General features: G+C 38.2%; 1 protein-coding gene across 1 annotated transcript in view; it reads left to right on the forward strand.

Annotated features, from left to right (window-relative positions):
* The first annotated feature begins 7,515 nt into the window (after positions 1-7,515).
* Positions 7,516-23,614, forward strand: part of RICTOR (RPTOR independent companion of MTOR complex 2) — a 74,783-nt gene continuing 58,684 nt past the window's right edge. Inside the window, exons 1-2 of the mRNA XM_021551552.2 lie at positions 7,516-7,595; positions 7,755-7,802. Coding sequence (XP_021407227.1) covers positions 7,547-7,595; positions 7,755-7,802 — 97 coding nt within the window. The 5' untranslated portion in view covers positions 7,516-7,546. The remainder of the gene's footprint in view (positions 7,596-7,754; positions 7,803-23,614) is intronic.

The following is a 23,614-nucleotide window of genomic DNA, read 5'->3' on the forward strand; positions in this document are numbered from 1 at the left end:
TCATCCATTTTTGCTGCTGACAGAAGGGACACACGGCCAAGCTCCCTCCCTTCTCCTGCATCTCAGCTTCTTCCATGTTCTCCTGCCTTGGACAATGTTGTCATACACCTTCCAGCTCACACAGGTAAGCCCAGTTTCTTCTTCTGTATTGATATTAAGAAATTCTGTATTTGGTTGTCATTACCTCCTTTCAATGCCTGACATTGTACTTTTTTTACTCAATTGCTTCCTGTTCCCCATAATTATCCCTCTTTTCCTTGCTCATCTAACTATGGCATTCTGATCTTTGCTTTTCTGCTTCCTTGTTCCTTTCTCTTTTCATCCTTTTAAACTGTTCCCCTACTTCTGCATTCCTGCCCCTGGCACTTTCATTGTATTCAATTTTTAAAAACTGCTCTGTTTAAATGTCTTTTTTTTTTTTTTTTTTTTTTTTTTTTTTTTTTTTTTGTGCAAGATTCCTAACTCTGTGGGTGACACCAGCAGAGGTTTAATGACTCAACAGCCATTGAGGAGACTTATAATTCTGTATTCTGAGTTCTAGGCTGTTTATCCCACAGTATTTAAAATCAGATTAAATATACCTTCCCCTGCCCTCAGTATTTGGGGGAGTTTTCTTTAGTACCCAAGTTGGGATGTTGTATATAACTAAATCTTACAACTTCCAGTTTAAACTTAACAAAAATCCTTTTCTATACCATCCCTTTTTTCTGCTTCTGTATTCATATTAAGCTGCTTGCTACTGGCCATGTAAGAGACTGAAGCATGTTCTAATGGCAGTCACTGGCTGCTGAGGATGTCCAATATCCAAATATTTCAGTATGGATACCAAGATGTATATCAGCATTGCTGTTGAAATGTTAGGCAGTGTTTCTCGGCCAGTGCCCAAAGAAAATATTAATGGGCTTCTTCAGTTTTTAAAAAAAGCCTATGAGTTACAAAAAATAGTTTCTGCTGCCACAGAGATTGTGTATCAGTAGATGATAAATTATCTTTATATTGAGTTTCAGCACTATTACTGGAGTTTATTTGGATAGAAACAGCAGCTGTGTTTTGTTAAAGTTTTTCCTCAGGTGTAATTATTATGCCAACTATACACAACCTAAACACCTGCTGCTTTTCACAGCTTCAATAGGATTATACAGTGTGGAATGCTGGGAAAAATCTCACATGAACGGGTGCCTAAGTATAAGGCTGTACTAATTAACAATCAAGTTAGCAGCCTGCCCAGTTAATCAGGAATACTTGTTGCAGCACTTGACCTTCTGTTATTTTGCCACTGAATGTTATTGCTTTAGTATGATACTTACCACTGTTCTTGCTTAATTTTCATGCATTGTATGTTCATTATTAAATTTCTTCCATTATGGAGTACTGAAGAAATATTAATACTACAAACAACTGCAATCAATTCTGATTTTTATTAATACCTTTTATTTCTTTCTTTATTTAAGAGTAGTATCTTTGTGAATTAACTTTGATTATGATGGTTTCCAAAAATTTGTGAGGTATTGGGGGTTATTAATAGCAAATCACATTACTTTTGCTAACTATATTATTGATACTTAAAATAGTACCTATAGAACTCATTTTCCATTACAATATATGTAGAAATATACGTAGTTAATTGTATTTGAAAAGGTAAGCATAGGAATATATTAGGAATATAGCACTCTCACCCCAAAAAGTGAGCACTCACACCCCAGAAAGAAGCCCAGAAGTATCAACTTCAAATTCTCTAGTTGTTTTTCTCCAAGCTTTTTGGCAAACATGAGACCAAAATGGTCAAATCAAAAACATCTAACATATGGATCAAAAGTTCAGCAAAAAAAATATTCAGCATCCACTTAAACATAGTACTTACCACTAAAGCCTTCCTTGCTGGACTTGCTCTCTGTACTGTGCCAGTCTGGGCAGTTTGGCAACCCACACCTTGCCTGTAGCCAGATGCAGCCCAGCATCCATACTAAATCCATACAGCATTTAAAACTCTGCCAGGGAACATCCCTGGGCACTGGACCTGGATGACCTTTGCTGTCACATTGCCTGAATTAGATAGGTTTGGCTCAAGACCAGTGCAAGGCTGGTCCAAAGATCTCCCAGCACATCTTTTCAGGGTATCCATACCACTATTTCCCTCCTCAGGTGACCCCATAAGCCAGAAGGATTCCCAAGGGAGCAGATGCATGTAAATGCGATATCCCTATTTTCACATTGCAGTTCTGTTTCAAGACATCTGCCCTTCCCAATATCACAGATTCAGCTAGGTTTTCAACCCAGCTCTGGCCACACAGAATTTTTCTAAAATCCTCTGGTGGAACTCACAGAAAAAGGTTCTGTTGCTGGCAGTCAGATGAATTTACACACAGGAGGAAGGACCCTTTCTATTTCTGATTGTTGCTGTATTATGGGGACATAGAACCTAATCCTGAGAATAGCACATTAAAGGACTTTGATTTATGTAGATTAAGTTGCAGCTAATGGGTCATCTTTCTCCCCTTGTTTCCTTCCTTACATCCTCTGAAGAAGATGCTGTTTCAATCTTGCAGCACAACCCTCTCCCTAGCAGGTCCTTCTGTTGCACAACAGGCACACATTCCCAGAGCTGCAGCTGCATCCTCCCACACACTGCTCTGTATCTGGTTGGAGATGTGACATTCATTGTCACGCTTGCATCACTTTATGCCAACTGTGAAGCACAGGGAGGTCTGAGAACTATAGTGCATGTCTGCCCAGGGGTCAGGCATTGTGCAGGTCTGCTCTAGGACCTGTGTTTTGCTTCAGAGCTGCCAATAATTTAATTTGATACTATAAATTTGTCCAGCTGCTAAAAAAGTGCTAATGAGCTGAATTTGATTTGACTGAAACAGCGTAACTTCTAAACCAAAAATCTACCAGGGCCCACTCTTAGACAGAATTGTTTAGGTTGGAAAAGACACCTAAGATCATTGAGTTCAACTGTTAACCCAGCACTGCCAAGTCTACCACTACAGCATGTCCCTAACCACACCTATACAGCTCATAAATACCTCCAGAAATGGTGATTCCTTGGGCAGCCTATCCAATGCTTGACTAACTTTTCAGTGAAGAAATCTTTCCTATTATCCAGTCTAAACCTCCCCTGCTGAAACCTGAGGCCATTTCCTCTTGTCCTATTGCTTGGGAGAAGAGACTGACCCTCACCTTCCTAAATACAACCCTTGTCAGGTAGTGTAGAGAGTGATAAAGTCTCTCCTGAGCCTCCTTTTCTCCAGGCTGAACACCCCCAGCTCCCTCAGCTGCTCCTTGTAGGGCTCCTGTTGGAACTCAAAATGTCTCTCAGACATTTTTGGAGGTTCCAGGCCTTGATCAGAAGCATTTTAGACTCTGGCAGGCAGCTGCAAACAGCTGTGATTTTGAGTTCGATCTACAGAATGAGTTACCAACTTTGGAGGTGGAACAAGCAGTCACAAAAGCTTAGATAATATAGTAAAAGTAGTTACAAAATAGAGGGGAAAATTTTTTAGTATTGTACAGGGGGAGTTTAGCACCTGTACAAGGGGTTTTTACTTTGTACATGGGGGTCAGAAGTTCTAAGATGGAGGAAAGTGGGCTGATCCTGTTCTTCCTCCTTCTTCTTCCTTGCCTCCAGGTTCTTGGTGATGCTGGCACTTATGGATTGGTTTAGAGTAGAAAAACACCTTGTAGCATAGGTAGTAGGTATTGGGGAAAAACTGTAAACATATAAAACATAATATAGCATATAAAAATAGCAGCATCCCTGGGCGGGGAGAGAGAAGAAGAAGACAGCAGACAGTGAGGGTGTCAGGAGTGTGTGTGCCTCAGCCCGGGCCGCTGACCAAACAGCCACAGTCCGCAAAGACAATCTTTTAGATAACTAACAATAAACTGCCTTGAGACCGAATAACAAGAGCCTGTGGAGTTTTTCTTTGGAAGCACGGGTTGGAGGAGAAATTTCACCACCACATGGGACCCCAGAGCAAGCCTGGGGATCCCACAATGGTTTCTTTATATTCTCCTTTTCATACCTCTATTGACAGTATTAGCTGCTGAGAACAGAGTTTTATCATGTTCTATGCAGTTTGATGGGCTTCATGTCAAGAATAAGACTAAACAAATAGAGAGATTACAAAAACTCTTGCTAACAGTACAGAAATATCAAAGAAAGATTGATCCCATTCACTAGATTTTCTTATCTTCCTGTTTGTCCACATGTCATTCAGTATTTATCATTCATTTATAGCCAATTTGATGATATTGCAAATTAAGGAAGAGTACTGCAAGTACATTTCCGTATGATAAAATACTCTTCAGCTACAAATCAGACTAGCTCAGTTGAATTCAGTAAGTTATCTTCTTGTGTGCATAGTTTGATTCAAGTTTATGTTTTTTCTTCTATTTCTTCCATTTATACAATGGACAGCCTGCAGCTGGTGTACATTGCACACCCATATTCATTTCCATGGAGTTTAAATGATTCAAGACAGTTAAGGCTCTGCCATTAGCTTTCTCATTTGACCCCAAACAAGTGAAAAGCTTTCCTTTTTGATCTTTATTTTGGATTTTAATTCTTGAAGATCTATAGCTCACGTAGTAGTATCTTCTACAGTATATGGCATATCACTGTTCAGTCTGTAAAAACGCTGCCCCACACATGAGAGGGCAAAAGCAACAATTTTGTGACTGGAAAAGGAAAGGAAAAAGCAGTTTCTTTTTGAGCCCTTTGCATGCAAGCCCAGAAATGTGACTCAGGTTTTAGAAGCCCCTTTCCAGTCCTTAAACATGTAGGAACATTTTACCCTGGTTTCAAGACCAACCTGCCTCTGCACACCTCCAGGTGACAGTAGAGGATTGTTATAGTCTCATATGTCACACTTTGCAGTTGGGAAAGGAAATACACCAGCAGCTCACAGGAAATTCTGCTTTCACAGTCTGTCCTTGTGTCTCATTTTGGAGATTTACTAAACTACATAGAGAACTAAACTCCATACTTTCACATAAAAATGATACATGAAGAATTAAATTGAAGCATTCTGATTCCCCATTTAGCCACTAATATATCTATTCTTTGACTAGATTTATAGTGATTTGATGTATTTTGTTTTAGAGATTGAATGACAAAAAAATAAATAGAAGAGGCTGCCATACACTGGATCAGCTGTAATCCGTGACACAAAATCCAGGTGAAGAAACTAATTTTCTCTTTAGTATTAATTTTCCCCTCCAAAAGGGAGAAAGAGATTTTTTTTTTCACCTCCATATTTCTCCCCTTCTGCACACTCAGGAGCAATAATTGCTGATGAAAGTGCGTAGAAAATTTGACAGGCTAGGAACTTTAAAATGTTTTAAATAAACTTTTGTGATTCTTTCCCCACATTTGAGTGAAGACAAGAACATAGGAAAAGCTCCTAAAACACATCCAAACTAGGGTGGGAACTCCTTATGCCACAACATTTTAAGGCCCTGACTTTCCTTGCAGCCTTATGTGTGAGGCTGTTGGAGGTTTTTTGTTGTTTTTTCCTTTGTTTGTTTGTTTGTTTTGTGGGGATCTAAGTGGTAGTTAGGGTTAATGCATTCTTACTCTTTTCCATTTCTCCATAATGAAAAATTTAAAATCTAAGTGTTATTTTTCTTTTCTTTTTTTTTTTTTTTTTTTTGCAATTGTGGCAAATACTAATTATACCTCAAACTTCTTTTAACAGAGCACTTATAAGTGACATTATGACATTCTTTTATGTGTCATTATCAGAGACAACCTAAATTTTGCCTGCAAAATCCAAATATAATTAGTGTGAAAAAGACACAGGAAACTCAAGCCCCCCACAATGAATGTAACATTTTGATTATTAAAGAGTGTCTGCAGGAAAACATCTGCAAAAGAATACTCTGGGATTTACAAACTACCCCTTTCTTATTCTCCCTTGTTGAAATACAATGTTTAGGTTCTCTTGAAGTACCTCATGTCTTCTACACTTTTTATCTCTTAAGGAAGAAGCAGGTGCTGAATGGCCGTAACATTTAGCATAAGTGTCCAAAGCAATTTAGATATAGATAACAAGTTCAAATCCAGTCCAGATTGGACCAATATTTAGTGGGGACACAAAGTCATGTGAAAATAATTACACAACAGCAGAATTTGTAGAAAATAGGATGCAGCATTACTACCACCAGCAGTTAATTTGGCATTTTCAGGAGGTCAAGGGATCCATGGACATGAGATCCTAAAGACAGCCCTGAGACATATTAATGAACCTGATCAAGGAAGTTCAACCTGTTCCTGTGTTATCAACAGATGAGCTTTTATTGTGTAGAGCTTTTAATTTTCAGAATCTTTGGCTCCTCCAAAACATTAGCTTCATATTTAACATATTTAAAAATCACAATGCAGAAGTTTTTTGAAGATCATATTTTAAATTAAGTATACTTGATATAGCTATAGAATAAGATTTTTCTATGTCTGGCATTAACGGATATGCCAAAAAGTTTTTACACTCTGTCTTACCAAATAATTATTTTACTCTCCTAAATCAGTATTAATGTTTTAGAAGTGAACCAGTAAATGTAAAAAAAATGAGAGGAAACTTAATGTTCATGAATACATAAAATCCCCAGATTTTTATAAGTAATGCTGGATCTGAATTAAAAGACCTTGAGAGGGAAAATTCAGACTGGAAAATTATTTACTAGAAAACAGGAAAGCAGTTACCTAAGCCTGTAAAGGTATTTTTATATGGCTAGCTACATCCACATTTCAACTTTATAATTATTTGCTGGATTTGATTTAGAGAATTTGGGATGTCAGAGTTAAAGGATCTGCCTCATCCACAGGTGTCTGTAACATCAGTGTGTGGTGTGGGGTGCTATCAGCAAATTTAAATTTCTCCCTAAAGATGAGCCAGTACATCAGTGAACGGTTTCTGGCAGTGGGACTTCTTATCACATTGGGGTTCTGGTTTGTTCTTGTTTTTTGTTTTTTGTTTTTTTTTTTTTTTTTTGTTGTTTTTTTGTTTTGTTTTGTTTTTAAATTGCATATATTTTATTAACTAAGTTTCACAAATGTATAAGCATTACGAAGTAGATCAGCACTCGAGACTAAAGAGAGACCCGCTACGTACAAACCAAACAAGTGACGAAAAGCTATTTCTTTTTTCCTGTTTTTAATTAATTCGCGCTTTAAAAAAGCAGAAAACATCCGGCGTACAAAGCCGACGGTCCGCACCCACGTGAATTACCACCTCATCACAAGGCCCAGAAACCGGGAGGGGAAAGGAAAGGAAGGAAAGGAAGAGAGAGAGAGGAAGAAAGCGAGAGGAAGAGAGGAGGAGAGAAAGAAAGAATCAAACAAAAACACAGCAAAAACAAAACAAAACAAAACAAACACACAGGAGGAAAAGGAGCGATTTCCGCCGCCAGGCCGCTGCCGAGCCCGCCCCGCCCCGCAGTGAGGGGGGCGGTGCCGGGCGGGGGCGCCCTCCGCGTCGGCGGCGCCGCGCGCCTCGCCTCGCGAGAGCGGGCGAGGTTTCCGGTGTTGTGGCTGCGGGCCGCAAACATGGCGGCGACGCTCCGCGCCCGCTCGCTCAGGCACCTCCGCATCCGAGGTGAGGAGCGTCCCGCGGGCCGCCCCACCGCCGCCCGCACCGCCACGGTGCCCGCCGGCGTCTCCCGGCGCCCCCGCTCCTCTCCTCCCTTTTTCTTCCTTATCCCCGGCTTCTTCCTCCCCCCCCGTCTAACGCGCCTCTCTCCCCCCGTCCCCGCAGGTCGGAACGACAGCGGCGAGGAGAACGTGTCCCTCGATCTCAGCCGAGGTACGGCCGAGGCGGGGGCCCGCCCGAGGCGGGCTGGGGGCGCGGCGCAGCGGAGCGGCCTGGTGGTGCCGCGGGGCGGGCGCGGGGCCGGGGCCGCCGCCGGGGGCTGAGCGCAGCCGCCCGCGGGTGGGAGCCGCTCCCCGGGCACCGTGGCGGGGCCGTGCCCGGGCAGCTCCGGAGCCGCGGGGCTCCCTGCTCTCCGCCGTGCGTGCCGAGGCTGCTCGGCCGCCGCTGGGGCTGCCCTTGAAGCCCCTGTTGCTCGCAGACAGGGTTGTTCACGGCGGCCAGCCTTCCGGCCGACCGTGCCCTGCGTCTCCGAGCAGCAGCTCGGCAGCGGCGTCTGTTCCTCTACTCCTTACTCCATTCCTTTTTCGTGTATCTCTGCGTGCCCTAGGCCGGCTGGCCACCCCATTTGCCGTGAGCCTCTTGCTCCAAGACCAGCGGCCACTCATCTCCCGTTTGCTTGTTAAATTGCTTCAAACATCCTCCACTGCTCTCAGACGGTCTGTTGTGGCGGGGGGGGGGCGGGGAGGGGGAATGATAAGAGGAAGGAAACAGCGCTGATATCTGCTACACGCTGAGAAGTTTTGTCTCAGACATAACAGGTACTCGTTCCCTACCCACACGTATAGGATACAAAACGTGATCTTGCCTAGCTGAGTACTGAGGTAAGACTTAGACCCTCTCAAAGAGACTGGTATAATTCAGAAAGCAGACTTGAATGTTACTGCTCTATAAGTGGCGATATTTCGTGGGTAGAGGATACTTGTCTGGGGAGGGAATGAAGTTGATACTGGTGTGTAACTGTTCTGCTTCAGGAGATCCAGGATGACTATTATGCTGAATAGATCTATTTTATGGGGAAGTCGGTAGGGAAATGACAGAATCAATGAGATAAAAGTGGCCTATGAAATGGAAAGGAAGTAAAAATACCAGCAGAAGAAGTACTGTTTTCATTTTAGAATTGTTGATACTGCATTATACGTTATTTAATTCTCTTTTCCCACAAAGTAAGCTGTGTTTAGAGTTATTTTATTAACCAATTTTGTCGTGGGCTGCAAGTTATCTCTGTGTATACATACCATATTTACAAGTGAGTTTTAATAACCTGGCAAACTGCTGGGGTTTCCTCAGTTTAAAGAAACAGACTCTTATTCTATCTCCCAGTGGACATGATCACTTTAGAGAACTGCTGTCCTTAAAAATTAAAGCATGTGAAGCTTTCATCAGCAAAATGTGGAAATGAAGGCCTTAACAGTTTAAGCACATGACAAAGTTGTTACTGTAAGCAATGTTGCCCGTTTATGAAATCTGCAGAATTAGTATTTTAATGAATGGGTCTTGTAATTTTTTTTAATGTTCTGTAGCATACTGAAATATTTTGAGGTGAAAGAACAATACATGAAATTTAAATGCTGGAGTGGTACTTTCGAGATGTGGTCTGTTTGAAATCTTCTAATCAGTATTTGATAGGTGACCATCATTGTGATATTGATTTTTGCCATGCGGTGTTTTCAGCTGCCTGCTGATTCCAAGAGACCTGTAGTAGTAGCAGCACAACTATTACACGTGTATAATATTGTAAAAGAGGCTCTTGAGTAAGATGCAAACTTCATTTTTAATATGTGCTTTCATTTTATTTTTTTATTAAAAAAGGTATTTTGCACTGTGGCAATGTATCTTCTATTACCAAAAAGAATAAATCATTGGGGAAATCACATGAGAAGCTACTTTAAATTTAGATGTTAAAAACCCAGTGGTTTTCGATTTTCTGTTAGAAAGACTACAGCTGACTGATCAGTAACCGTATAGCACTCTATATCTGTGTAGATATTAATTGCATTTTAAAGAGGAAACAAAAATAAGAAGCTTAAAAGTCTCAGCAAGACATTAAGCTAGAGGATAACTTGATTTCCATGGTGAACACAACGAGTATTTGTTTTTCCAGCTGTTACAATAGTTATGTAAGCAATTATTTTAAATATTTTGTTACCCTAATTTGGTACTAATAGCACAATGTTTTGATTCACTGTGTTGTGCAGATCACATAGTTTTCCACAGGGCTCACGTTTGCATTAGCTTAAAAGAATGTTCTAATGTTTTTTGTTTCCTGGTACAACTGAACTTTGTGTTGATTAAAGTGAAATATCTGATTTGGGAAAGCAGAGAATTGCCATAAACAGAGCCTCAGCCATATGCTTCTAGTTACAGGGGCCTCTTTGTTACAAACACAAGAAATTATATTGGTACTGCCTTATTTTGGATAGGTTCCTGTTAGTAATGGCATGACTTATCCCAGAGGTTAGACCTTGACTCGTCCATACCTGTGACTACACTTTCCATGCAAGAGGCCAGTGCTGTTATGAAGAATTTCAAAACAAATAATAGATGTGGGGAGAGCACTCCAGTCTGTGCTGCCCTGAGTTCTGCTTCTTCCTGGCTTTTTGAGCAGTAAGGCTTGAAGAGTGCCTTGCTGCTTGCAGAGTGATCTGCATTTCTCTGTATAGTTTGGTTTGCTCTTTTCTCTGGTCCTGTAGTTACATGGTTGCTCATGTTTTCCCAGAAGACACCAAGCTTTTTACAAAGTTTTAACATGACTGCTATACTAGGTTTACTTTTTGGAGCTTTTTGGTGCTTTGCCTTTTTAAAAATGATACATTATGCTTATGAAAGCCATGTTGCATGGTGGTGAATGCTTCATTTTGTGTGTAGGTATGTGTGAGCTTTTTCTTTACAATTATTAATCTGGTTAAAGGTGATAATGTAAAGTAGGTGTGTGGTTTGCTTTTTCTGGATTGGTTTTTTACTTTTATGGGGGGTGGGGTTGGTTCTTTTGGGGTTCTTTGTGTGTTCTTTTGTTTGTTTGGGGGTGGGTTTTTTGGTTTTTGTTTGGATTTTTGGCATGCGTTTGTTCATTTGGTTTTGAATTTTTTTGTATTTATTTTGCTTCTGAGCCACTAAGCCGTGCCCATCTTCTAAGGGACTGCAGATAAACCTTTTTTAAGAAAACCACTTCGCTGAAGGGCTGATCAACTCTGGAAAAATTATCCCAGGATAAACATTTGTGTGTGTAATGTTGGTCTAGTAAGAAAAAACAGTGCAGATACAGAGTAGACTCATTGCTTTTGTCTAGTTAAATTGTATATCATGTATTCTGTTGATTACAAAATTGCAATTAATAATTGCGATTTAGAGCACTCATGTTTTGGCCTTGCGTTATATTACCTGTTCAGAATAGAAAAGAAAAGGAAAAGGAGGACAGACTCAACCACCAGTAGAACTCCCACTGCAGTCATCTGGAAGGAATTAGCAGTGGGATGAGAGAGATTGGTTTAATTAGACTACTGAAATCAAGCTCATAACTTCCTAAGGCCAGAAATGACAATTGGTGGTATCAACCAGATTAGTGCATTTGGTAGGGGTTTTTCCACTGACTTTGGCCATGGCTGTGTATATAAGCATAATACAAATATTGGGAACCTTTTGTTTCTGATTGTTTTACAGGCATTCGAGGTTGAATCACATATATACCTCCCGCAGCTCTTCATGTGCTCTTAAGTTTTTGCAGGGAGGTTGGACTACATGACCTTGAAAGGTCCTTCTCAACCCAAACCATTCTGTGATTCTTTGCTCACTTCTGTAACTGAATCACCTTATACTGCTGGATGACCAACACCTCTTCCTTTGTTGGAATTTTGGCTATTGTCCTTGCGTCTTGAAGGCCTAAGTAGTTTGGAACTTGGCTAGTTGAGAGCAGTCTCATGGTTTATATCTGTTGTCAGGCTCATCTTCCTTCAAGGGATCCCTATTTTCTTGGAATCCTGTAGCTCAGAGGTTGCACTCCTATTAGGAATTTTTCAGAGCTTGTTTGCTTACCGGTGCAGGGGTGCCAACTGCATACTGAAGTTAAGTAGGGTGCTGTTGGTGTGATTATGTGTTCATTTCTTCCTTTTTTGAGGGTAGCAGTCTTCACTTGCTGATAGTGTACTCTTTAAACAACTGAAACATGTCTATCTCAAGCATTAATAATTTCATTTATTATTCAAAAACAAGATTATGCATTACAAGATTGTACTTTGGTTTATCAACTTTTCTTGTACAGCCGATTTTATTTTGTAGAGGTTTTGTAGATGTTGAGTCTTCTAACACAGGACATACATGAACACAGCAGAGAACACAGAGCTGAGAAAACTAGGGTTTTTTTCCTTTTCCCTGAGACTGATATTACAAAATTGACTAGTGTTATCTGAGAAAATGCTCTTTCCTTTTTTGCCTTTTTTTCCTGTCATGTAGGTAACAATAAAACATAAAGGAGTTGCATTTAACTTCACGTGGTCTAAGTGATGTTACTTTTCTTACTGTGCTTCCATAATTTTAAACCATGTAGTATTTGAGTCCATGTTCTCACATGGTATATCATAATGCATTGCATGCAGGGCAAACATCTCGGGATGCTATTTGCAGTTTACAGCCCACAGAAATGTCAGGCATTTTTAAGGGTTATTTGTGGGATAGTTAAAGAAGGCTGGATGAATTTTGTTTCCAAAATCAGCTTGAGATTTGATGACCATACTGTTTCCAGCTTCCTTCATCAGTGTGGAAGAAGCAGAGAGGAACAGAGCACACATCTGATACCGAAAGCTCAAGTAGTGGGGAAGCAAAAAATAACCCTTTTGTATTGCTTGCTGCATGGCAGTGGGGAAACCGCTGCAGAGATGGCGGCTGGTGCATACTTTTTGATGGCTCAGAGGCAGTTCTTGATTGCTAATGACAAGTCTGTTACAGAAGGCCTTTAGGTGGTTCTTCCTGTACTTGTGAAATGTAGCCTGGCTTGAAAACGTGGAGAAATAAATGGATCTCTTTCACCCTCACTTTGCAGTATTTTCATGGGTAGCTATACCAGGATGTGCTTGATCCAGTCACACAGAGCAATAGGTGTTTTTTTGCTCCCTTGTTTCTGAATCTGTAACAGAAACTGTAACAGTCATAAGAAGGTAATTAGTAACATTTTTAATTCAGTCTCCTAAAGCACGAAGTATGCAACAATGGGGCAAAAGCTGTTGGAGTGACCTCTTAGCTTTGCTGACTGAGAAATGTTATGCTGCATTATTTTTGTATGTAGAAGTTTTTTATTATATAGGAGGAGCAAGGGGAAAGCGATCAATGACGGTGGCCTGCTAACTTTTTCGGCAATGTATAAGCTTTTGATAGGTTTTAAAAGTAAGAGAGTTAAAGTGCTGAATACATGCACTTCAGAATTAAGTCACTTAACTGTCCTGTCTGCACTTGTGCTTGCACATGTGCTTTAGTTGACTGTTGTTTTGGGATTGTATAGTGCATTGTCCCAGTTAGATTAATAACAGTTTTATATCTTTGGCTTTGCTTCCTAAGCACTGCTTTTATAATCTTAAGACTTCTCAGAACTAGTAAGATGGTGTGTGCTTAAAATATTTCCACTTTCCATTTCTTAGAAACAAGAAGAACATTTTTAATGATGGAAAAATTTTAGCAAAATACCACTTTAAAATCCTATGGCTTATTTATCTGTTGTTAAGATTTCTGTAGGAATTGGGTATTGCCATGTCTTTGAAGATCTGCACTTACATCTGTCTTTAAAGTTTCTGAGTATAGCACCTCTAAATTTGTTTTTGTGTGGGGGTTCTTTGTTCTTGCTGTTGTGGTCAGAGAATAAAATGACCGTTCTAAGGTCTACTTTCTATTACAAGAGACTATTCTGTGATTTGGATCAGCATCACTATACCGATCCAAACACCTTTGTAGATGTTTAAGCAATGCTGTGTTTTCACAACTTTTTTCAACATACTTCCTCCCTGAGTGCTGAAGTATCAAAATCTCCTGCTGCCTTCTTGGTATATTTGAGTCTTTGTCATAAATGCTATTCCTGGGTGTTTTGTTGCTTCCCAGCATCTCTCACTTAGAGATTAGAGCAGTGTTTAGTTTCAGCATTTTTTTTCTGTTAGAGTCTATCCAGAGTAGATGCTGTCTAAATCTAAAACACACCCCTCATCATAAATACAGTCAACAAGGAAGCTCTGTCAGCCATCTCCTGTCCATAAAGAAATGCATTGCTTGCCCAAGCTGATGACCATCATCTGTACTTTACCAGTTACCTAGTAATCTCAGAAATTTTACCCTAATAACATAAAAGTGACACTTAACATCAGGTACAGTTACTTTACTTTAAAGTGGAAAGAAGTGAAATAGCCCTAGTTAAAATTGCGGTTTTCCTACTCTTTAATATCCATACAAACTCTTGACACTACAGAAAGGAGCAATGCTCAAGAGCTTTACAGGACAGCTTAAGAGCTGATGTTGAAATGACAACTGACTTGGGGGAATGTACTAAAATCAGATAAGTTTTTCTTGATTTTTATACTAAAACTCATTCTGAGGTTTCTTTTTTAAAACACAAGTCATCTACTTTTAATACTAACTACCTTCTTGCAACAAAGACAAGCACGTGTGTCTTGAGGCTTAGATAACTACACAAAAGATCAGGTAAAGTAAGAAGTTTGCTTTTCTTTGGAAGTGTTTTACCTGCTTGCAGGCGGGCAGATGCTTTTACAATAGTGTGGGTGAATTCACATACTGATCAGTGCTGTGAATAGTTCTGATACAGAATAGTAGGTGACATAACAGTGCTTCAGAAGTCCTGCCTGGTATTTGGCAAATTTTTAACTGGAGCACTTGTAACTGTGACAATAAAATGTATCAGTTCTAGTTTAAGAGTCTGTAATGTTAGTATATTTGTTTATGTTGCAGAAATTTTATTTTTTTTTCATTTGCCTATCATCTAGTGTGGTGATGGAAAATTTTGGAAGCAAGACTTCAGAAAAAGTGTATTCATCAAATCTTTGCATCTGATGTAAAGGAGGAACACTAGTAAAGATGCATAAATGAGAAAATGGAGTAAAAAAAAAAAACCCAAACCAAACATAAAACCCAGTCCTAAAAAATAAACAAAAAATACTTAGTTATATTTTTTAATTATGTTACTGAATTTTGCTAGCACACACTTGAAAACTTTCTAACTTTCACCAGTGGCCTGCATAAGTTTGCATAAATAAATATAATGAAAAAATCTCTTCACCTAAATTCTACCTCAACAGCAATAGCCTTCAAATCAATGTTGTTCATTAAAAAATTAATCTGAGTGTTAGCCTTTGTAAACATTTTCTTAAAGGGGGAGATTTTTTTTCTAAATTTACAGGTTTTGTTCTTCCCTAGACTTTTCTAAGCTTATTTTAGTTAAACTGTCATCTACTACTATGGGTTTGGGTACATCTGAAAAGTCACTCATCTAATTGCTCCTGCAACATTTCAGAAATAGAGTTTTAAGTTTATTTATTTATTTATTTGCTTGTTTAGTAGAATTGTTTTTAATTGTCTGAGATGCAAAATGGAAGTTTTTAATTCTGTTTCAGTTGCAAAAATGGTTAGAGATCATAATTTCATGCTGTTTATAAGTTATACTTTCAGTAACCATTTAAGTCCAAGAGAAAAAGGGTAGCAGAATGGTAAAGATGACTGTTACTCGCCATCTTTGAAATGTCTCCTGTGAGTTAGCAGTTGTTTGGCTGAAGTGAAGTAAGTACATCTCTGTGCCCTATTTGCATATGTGTTCATTGTGAAATTAACTGCTTCTGTTGATTTGAGTCTATTGAATGATTGGTAGGAAATATTTATACTTAGAGTTAAGGTGTTTAAAGCAAAACAATATGGCTTTGACTTATGGAAATATACACAGTAAGAGTAACAAGGAATAATTTAATGAATCTATTCATATAAAGGTGTGTGGTGAACAACACGGATTTTGTTTGGGTTTTTTTAGCTGCATAGGAGATTGGTTTACTGCTTAAAGTGTACATAGACTATAAATAAATACATTTATTTAAAAATAATTACTTCATAAAAAATGGAGGACTATCAAGAACAGCTGTTGCCTAGAAATTACTTATTTAAAAACAAATTATTAAATCTGTAAGTAATCTTATTCCTTTGTTACCTCCTGTGCATCAGTGAAGTCAGAATTCAGTTTGAGCAACCTCATATCTAGAGAATTTAGAATGTGTTCATCTCCTTCTTTATGCAAACCATATGTGTGTGTCACGGATAGACTTCTGGGTTTTTTTCATGAGGTACAAAAAAATTAAATAGAAAAAATCTTTCTGTTTCTATAAATGTGGCATTTGCAGCTCAATTTTTAGCTTAGCCTGTTACTTCAGCTGGATAGGTTTTTCTAAGTTGAGGTTGACCAATAGATTAGGTGTCTTCTGTCTTCAGAGAATTGTATTTAGATCTTGTGAAATCTACAAATATGATTGACACTTCCTGTCCTTTTCTAGGAGAAAGAGTAGAAGTCTCGACTGATCACAGCAATGTGACAGTATTACCTGTGTGACAAAAGGAATTCCTGTTCCTTAGTATGAGGAAATGAAGCCCACAAATGCCATCAATCAGCACTGTTTTGAAATCTTCTGGTTATATATCATTTTAGAGTGGGGAAATTAGCACATGACATTTGCTGCAGTTTAAATGTTTCCTACTTCAGTCAGTGCTGTTTGTGAATTACTTGTAGTTTCTAGTTGTGTCCCTGTATTAATGTTATTACTTCAGTGTTTCCGTGTCATGCAAATTGTCCTTCATGTCTTTATCGGCACACTGGGTGATCCTACATCTGCTAATGCTGAATGACTTCTTACATGATGCCCTATGTAGCAGGATGTTTCTGGGGACAGTGGCTACTTCCTGACAGCTTTGAGTTTATTGGTAAGAGCCGTGCAACATTTATGCTTTCAGGTTCTTGAACATACTGAAATGATGCAGAGAAGAATCAGAATGCTAATTGGGAAAATAGCCTCAGAGTAAGATCATATTTCAGTTTGATAATATTCTTAGAAATATGTGATCAAAATTCTCTTGGGTGGTTTTGAAAGCAGATTTGCCTGGTCCACTCTCCAAATACTAGTTGCAAGATGTCAAAAAGGCACAGCGTTTTGTTAAAACAACTGAAAATTACAACCGTCCTGATATTTCTGCTTCTAGGAATGGTGGCAAAAAAGAAGAAAATGGATTGGAGGAACTGAAGATAATTTTCTAAACCATTACAATAAACTCATATTTACCATTTGAATTCATCATTGATGTTCTGGGAAGTATTAAATTGATTTGTGTACAGACATAAGTAAATTTGTAAATCTGGAGACGACTTTTACTGGCTCTTGACCATAAGAACAGTTATACTGGGTCACTCCAACCTTGGCAGTAGTTGATAATTGTTGCAGAGAAGAGAGCAGAACAAGAGGGCAAGCAAATGCATAGTCACACAGTTATGGAATGTTCCCCGGTTCCAGCATTTTGACCCTCACAGTTTTTTTACCTTTATTTTTTCTTTTTCTTTTTTTTTTTTTATGGAATGTTCCCCAGCTTCCAGCATTTTGACCCTCACAGTTTTTTTTCCTTTATTTTTTCTTTTTCTTTTTTTTTCTTTTAAACATCTGAGCTTTTGAAATTTTAAAGGAAGTTCTTCCTGAATTTTACTGTATTCCAGAATAATTTGTGTATTATCAGGTGGTCATGGTAAAAATTTCAAGAGACTGTTATTCTAGTTTGGTTTTAGTCATGATAATATGCCATAGCTATAGTTGTGTATCTTGTAGTGCAGAGAGATGACATTCTGGAGGGATTTTTTTGAGGGGCAAGAGGCGGGGGAGCTGGGAATAAGTTTGTAGGTCACAAAGATATATATCAAGACTTATTGCTATGATTCTTGTCATCAATATGTCTTCCTGGGAGTTGGATATAACTGTAAATTTAAATGGAGGACTAAATGAAACATTTTGTCTCTATGAATAGACAAGGTTTTTTTTTTAAGAGTTGTTTTTTTAATATGCCTTGGTACTTTACATAGTCTTAACTAATACTATTTAATATTATTTTTATAACTGGTCTTCGTGGAAGTTTATGCAGGACACTAGGTTTTGTACTGCTGTAAAGCATTTAAAGAATAGGTTGTTTATCAAAAAGTGTATGCAATTAATTTTCAAGTCAGCATTATAGTTATCCTTCAGAATGGTCCTTCAGTTTTCTCTTTCTGTCCTGGGAAAGCTATTAACATTTCAGTTATGAAACCCATTTATTAGAAGTTTTAGCAGTAAAGCAATGCTGTTTACAAAGCTGCCATACAGATCACATGTTGGCAATAATTAACATAATTCCTAGGTGAGGATATAAGAATGGCTTTTGCACAGGTATAATCTCAATGTCTTCGTTAGAAATAATAAGACCACATTCTGGAAAGTGGTCCATTTTGGAGCTGGTCTTCAAGCTGACAAACTGCTTATTTTCTGCCGCTTTTATATGTACTTAGGAATATTAAAATTTAAAAAAAAAAGCCCTTTAGTTTGCAAGATCTAGGCACATCTGCAGAAGAGAAATCTGTACAATGACAGTAGGCATTTAAATTTTACTTTGTTTTCAGAAGCGCATGTGTACCAAAGTAATCCTGATAAATTATTTCCTGTTTATCCGAAGTTCTAGTGATTCCTGGATCCTACCTTGAATGTGTTATCTTTTCCACTGATTTCTAGTTCATAGGTGTTTTTCTGTATGAGCTTTTTACCCAAGTGATGTAGGGAGATGATTAAATTTTGAGACTTTCTTTGCTGACTGCCATGAAAGAGAGGATGTGTACTTTTTTCCATATTAGTGAGCCAGTTTCATATATTCATAGCTTGTTTTAAGCAATAAGAGAGAAAATAGTTACAGTTCTTAGTTTTTATTTGCTTTCTGTTTTTACATGCATGAGTTATGAGAACTTACCTATATTCAAAATAAAGTACTCTTTGTATGGTTACCTCATGAAAGCTATGAGACTCAAACTAAATAACTCTCTAGATGCATTTTGCTGAAATCACTCTTAGTCATAGGTACTTTTTGAGGGGTTACTCTCAACTGTTAAAACTTGATATGTGCGTGAATGTTTTTAATATAAAATTTTCAAGTCTTATTTGGCAAGCCATAGAATACAAAGTATTTCCCACCTTATGGCTTGAAGTATGATAGTAGAATTTTAACTATACTCATAGAGGATATCTATCTGGCTTAGTATTTAGTACATTTTTCAACATAACTATATTAACTTGATACTACAAATGGACTTTTTTTTTGGTTGTACACTATAAATCGAGACATCCCTGCAGTCTAAGCATGTAATGCTGTGTTTTCAAAAATCACACGTTGAATGTAAAGTGTTCATGCATTGGTTTTTTAGCATCTAGCAAAGTAGAGTTGATGTGCTAATACAAGTAATACGGAAGTGATCTGTGTTGCGGAGTTTGCTTTTTTTATGTAGCTTTCTCATCTTTCAGGTTTTGTGAGAATATGCAGTGCATATGCAGTGAGAATATACAGTGCAGTTTGCACCTTTTGAATTAAGTGTAAATTAAGAATACTTTAATATCAAGAATATTGCATAAGTGTCCTGTTTTGGGGTTTTTTAGCAACAAGTTGATAATGATAGAATATTACTTATTATTGATGTCTCATTTCATTATTAAAGGTCTTGATTAAAATGTGTTTTAGGAGGCTGATTACTTATCATATAATTATACATAGGCATCTCTAAGTAACTGATTTCTAATGTTTCACTGCTTTTAATAACTGATAACTCGTTGTTTCAGGGGAATTGGAGAACAGTGCATTCATATTTCAAGTTGGTGCATTTCACTCAACTTCCTTCATTTTGACAGCATGTACTTTAACAAGCTAAGAACAGTTTAACAATATTCAGTTGCATGGCATTTACACTTTAAAAATATCTAATAAATGTAGGGGTGTATAGGAGGTTCATCAGAATGGTCCATTAGCTAATCATGACTGTGATTCTTTCAGTAAGAGGAAGATAACCTCTCATGTATGTCAATGCTTGACTGTATGAAGTACAACTTCCTTCTTTAAAGGAAGTATTTAAAAGTATTTAATCTTTTATCTCACTTTTTGGCCTTGTGATTCTAGTAGGTGTGACATCAGCTGCTCTTGTGACGTCAGTCTCTCATTTGAGAGTTATTGAATATATATACACATCGGCTACTCTACAGTACTGTGTGCTGTTACAGCACCTACCAATTGATGCATATAATACACACTCCTCAGTTTAACTCCTCCTGACTTCAGAGTTAGTGAATTATTTGTGTGCTAAAGCTTGCCATTCATTTTTTTACCTTTTTCATTCACATATGCATAACAGAACAGCAAATTGGCATGCTTCTAGCTTACTCAATGTGGTCAAACAATGCTGCTAAATCTGTCAGGCAAAAGGAGTCGTTGCTTGTGCTAATATAGCTATTCCTGGTCCTATTTCATCCCTGCATTAGATGGAGCGCTAGCTGTTTTGTGTAGCTGGACTACTGTTGTGATTTTTCTCTCTGGAGAATGGGATCTGTCAGAATGTGTCATGGTTCTCACTGGGAGAAAACAATGTCACAGTCTTGAAGGGGTGAAAAAATGAGTCAAGCCTTAAAAGGTCATGAGAGTTTAAAAACAAACAACACACCCTTGGAGTTTTTTGATATACAGCATCTGTGAATTACTTCTAGGCATAGAGAGTGACGGAGTTCATGAGGCTAGAGTTTTTATAAAAAAAGACAACTTTGCTCTGTGCTATAGATTATACAGTTAGTGTTAGCGCAAAGAATTCTGGGTGAGAAACTGTTTCATATAACAGAAGTAAACAGAACAACTACTGCTACTTAAAAGTTTTTGCTGTTCAACAAAAAGCAGACAGAGAAAATGAGAATATTGATGAGCAAGGTAAGCACTTGCTGCAGGACACAAGTGGGCTGACTTGCAATTTTTATATGTATCAAGAAGGTTTTAGATGGCATTTGAGCAAAGTGGCTTTGTGTACAATAATTGGGACAATTTTCCAGTTGTAAAGTCCAGTTGAAAAAAAAAGGTGACTTCTTTCTACTGAGTGTCACGTGGAACAGGTATGTCTTGCTTCCACTAAGCTACTTGTGAATGGCTCAGTGGCACAGCTACTTATGAGTGAGTTTTGTAAGAATATAGTATTCAGTTTGAATCAGTAACTCGGTAGAGAACTAACACAGCCAGATATGCAAGAAAAGGATTCTACTGAGACTCTTGGCAGGATAATTTTATTGTGAATTTTAAGATGGATGCTGAAGTAGTGTAAACAAGAAGGGTGTATTATACAGCAGGACAGGAGAGAGAAGGAGAGTGAGGTAAGGGGTTGCACATCTTCTTAGAAGAAAGCTGGAAGATCAGTTTAGTCATTTTGCACAGCTCCAGCCTCGGAAGCACCATGGGAAAGAATATGAAGATATTTGGTTGTTGCTGTGGGCCAACTGGAGATCACAGAATCATTTTTGTTGAATGAGTCTAACCTGACATTGCCAAGTTCATCAGTATACTGTGTTCCTAAGTGCCATGTCTGTGCATCTTTTAATTACCTCCAGGGGTGGTGACTCAACTACTTCCCCGGGCAGCTTGTGCCAGTGCTTGACAACCCTGTGAGTGAAGAAATTCCTCCCAATAAAAGTCAGCGTATCAGTAATAAATGAAGTGAATCAGGAAAGAACAGACTTTTGAGGGGGTCTTAAAATAATAAGCTACTTAATATTATTTTTTTTTAGATACAAAATAGGAGGAGCTAGAGAGTAAGAGCTAAGAAATCTCTGCAGCAGTGATATGAAGCAGGGTCTGTAAAACAACACATACAACACTGATGAGTGCAGTGAGCTAGAGCATGGTGCTAATAACACCAGGGTTTTGAGTTCAATTTCTGTATGAGCCATTTACCAAAGAGTTAGAGTCAGTGATTCTTGTGGGTCCCTTACAATTTAGAATATTCTGTGAATCTATTAAAACAGCAACAACAGTCCTTTTCTCTCCTCCCACAACCCTCCTCCCAAAACAAACAAACAAACAAACAAAAAAAAAAAAAAAAAAAGACAACCCACCCCAACAAACCAAAACAAGCAGAAAACCAAACAACAACAAAAAAGTATTTGTCAACACCAAGATGAACTGTTAACCATGACACTAGAATCTTAAGGCTGTGGTATTTCTTTGTAAAATCAGTCTGTGATTTTGCACTATGCTTTTTGCTATTTCTGTATTACCTGGTATTTTGTAGTGCCTTTTTAAGATTTTTTGACAGGAAGACAGACGGTCCTGGATCTGATCTGTGATTACAGGAAAGCTACATGGCTTAGTTGTGAGAATCCAGGATGTATTTAGTCTATTTCCAAGTCCATTTCAATGTGAGGGACAGACTAGTAAAAAACTGAATCGCCACTTACAAAGTCACATTGGTTTGTTCAAATTCTTTTACATCTGTGAAATGAAGTTTTCTTAGGCCGGCCTACCTTCCTTGATGGCTTTACTTTTACTAAAATAAGTCACATTTGAGTAAGTAATATAAATTTTCTACTTCTTTGTAATGTATGATGCATTTTCAGAAGAAGGAAAGAAAAGATAGCCAGTCTTACCTTGAAGCCAGTATGTCACAGTTATTTTGTTAAATTTTTGTATAGGATACCTTTTGTGAGAAGGTTCTTCTGAAGTTTAAAACAAGACTTCACCTGACAGTGTTTGACCAAATGGCTTCTGTTATTTTAATTCCTTCTGAGGTAATATACTATTGAGAGGGTCTTTATTTACTGTCTTTTTTCTTTCCGCAGCAGTATTGGTTTTGATAGGATTGAAGAGTGCGACAGCTAACTTGCTCTATTTATATTTTCAGTTCAGTAGTGGAAATGTCTGTCATGTTCTGAGTTTTCTCACAGTTTTGTAGCTTTTGCTCTGGAGTCCCTTGTTTGCTTCAAATTACTTACCTGCTAATAAAGCTTCTGGGAAATACCTGACTGCCCTGCTAAGTACCACAAACGTGTCTTTCCTCAAACTTTTTAGTCTCTAAAAATGAATTTTTCCTCAACTGAAAGAGGACAAAGTGAGGAAAAAGTTGGCATAACTGCAGTTTTTCATGCAAAAATAGAGGAAAATGGTTTTAGTATACATTTTTTTTAGGCATCCTTATTATACAGATCTGTCATTGCTACAGAATTGTTAATATGGGAAATTGTAGTATCGTTGTGTCCTTGTTTCTTCATATTCAAACTGACTGCCTTTTTCCACAGGACCACTTGGGCAGTTCTGAGTTAATGCCAGCTTTATCAGATAGCCGAACAAGAATGTCCATTGCTATTGCACAAGAGGTTTTCTGGGCTAGTCCTGTGGTCTTTCCTGTCTGCACGGTGAGCTTAGTTTTTGTAGGGCTTTGTTGTGCATATGTAGCCATCTGCAGTTTAAAAGTCAAAACATACTTTCAGTCATTTTGGAAAGTTATGCTGCTCTAAAACTGCTCACCTAGGATCTTTTCTTGTGGCATAATGGGGACTTCTACAGATCCAAAAGTGTTGTGAGCCAGGGAAATTCCCACGCATTATTCAAGGCAAGCCAAAGTATAGATATGAGCCAGACTGTTTTCAGAGAAACCAGATTATGAGGAAGCCATCTTCCTCTCCTGTTAATTTCTCTTGAAAGTAAGTTTATGATATAAGCTATTTGTAGTGCTGTTAACTAATCCAAACTACTTGTTTTCAGTGAGGCTTATCCCTGAAAATGTCCAAGGCCCCGTTAGGTGGGGCTCTGAACAACCTGTGTAGTAGTGAAAGATTCCTTGTCCATGGTGAGAGGTTGGAACTAGGTGATCCTAAGGTCCTTTCCAGTCCAAACAATTCCATGATTTTATGTCTTATGCTATTGCA

This window comes from Lonchura striata, chromosome Z (assembly GCF_046129695.1).
Source record: "Lonchura striata isolate bLonStr1 chromosome Z, bLonStr1.mat, whole genome shotgun sequence".
NCBI lineage: Eukaryota > Metazoa > Chordata > Aves > Passeriformes > Estrildidae > Lonchura > Lonchura striata.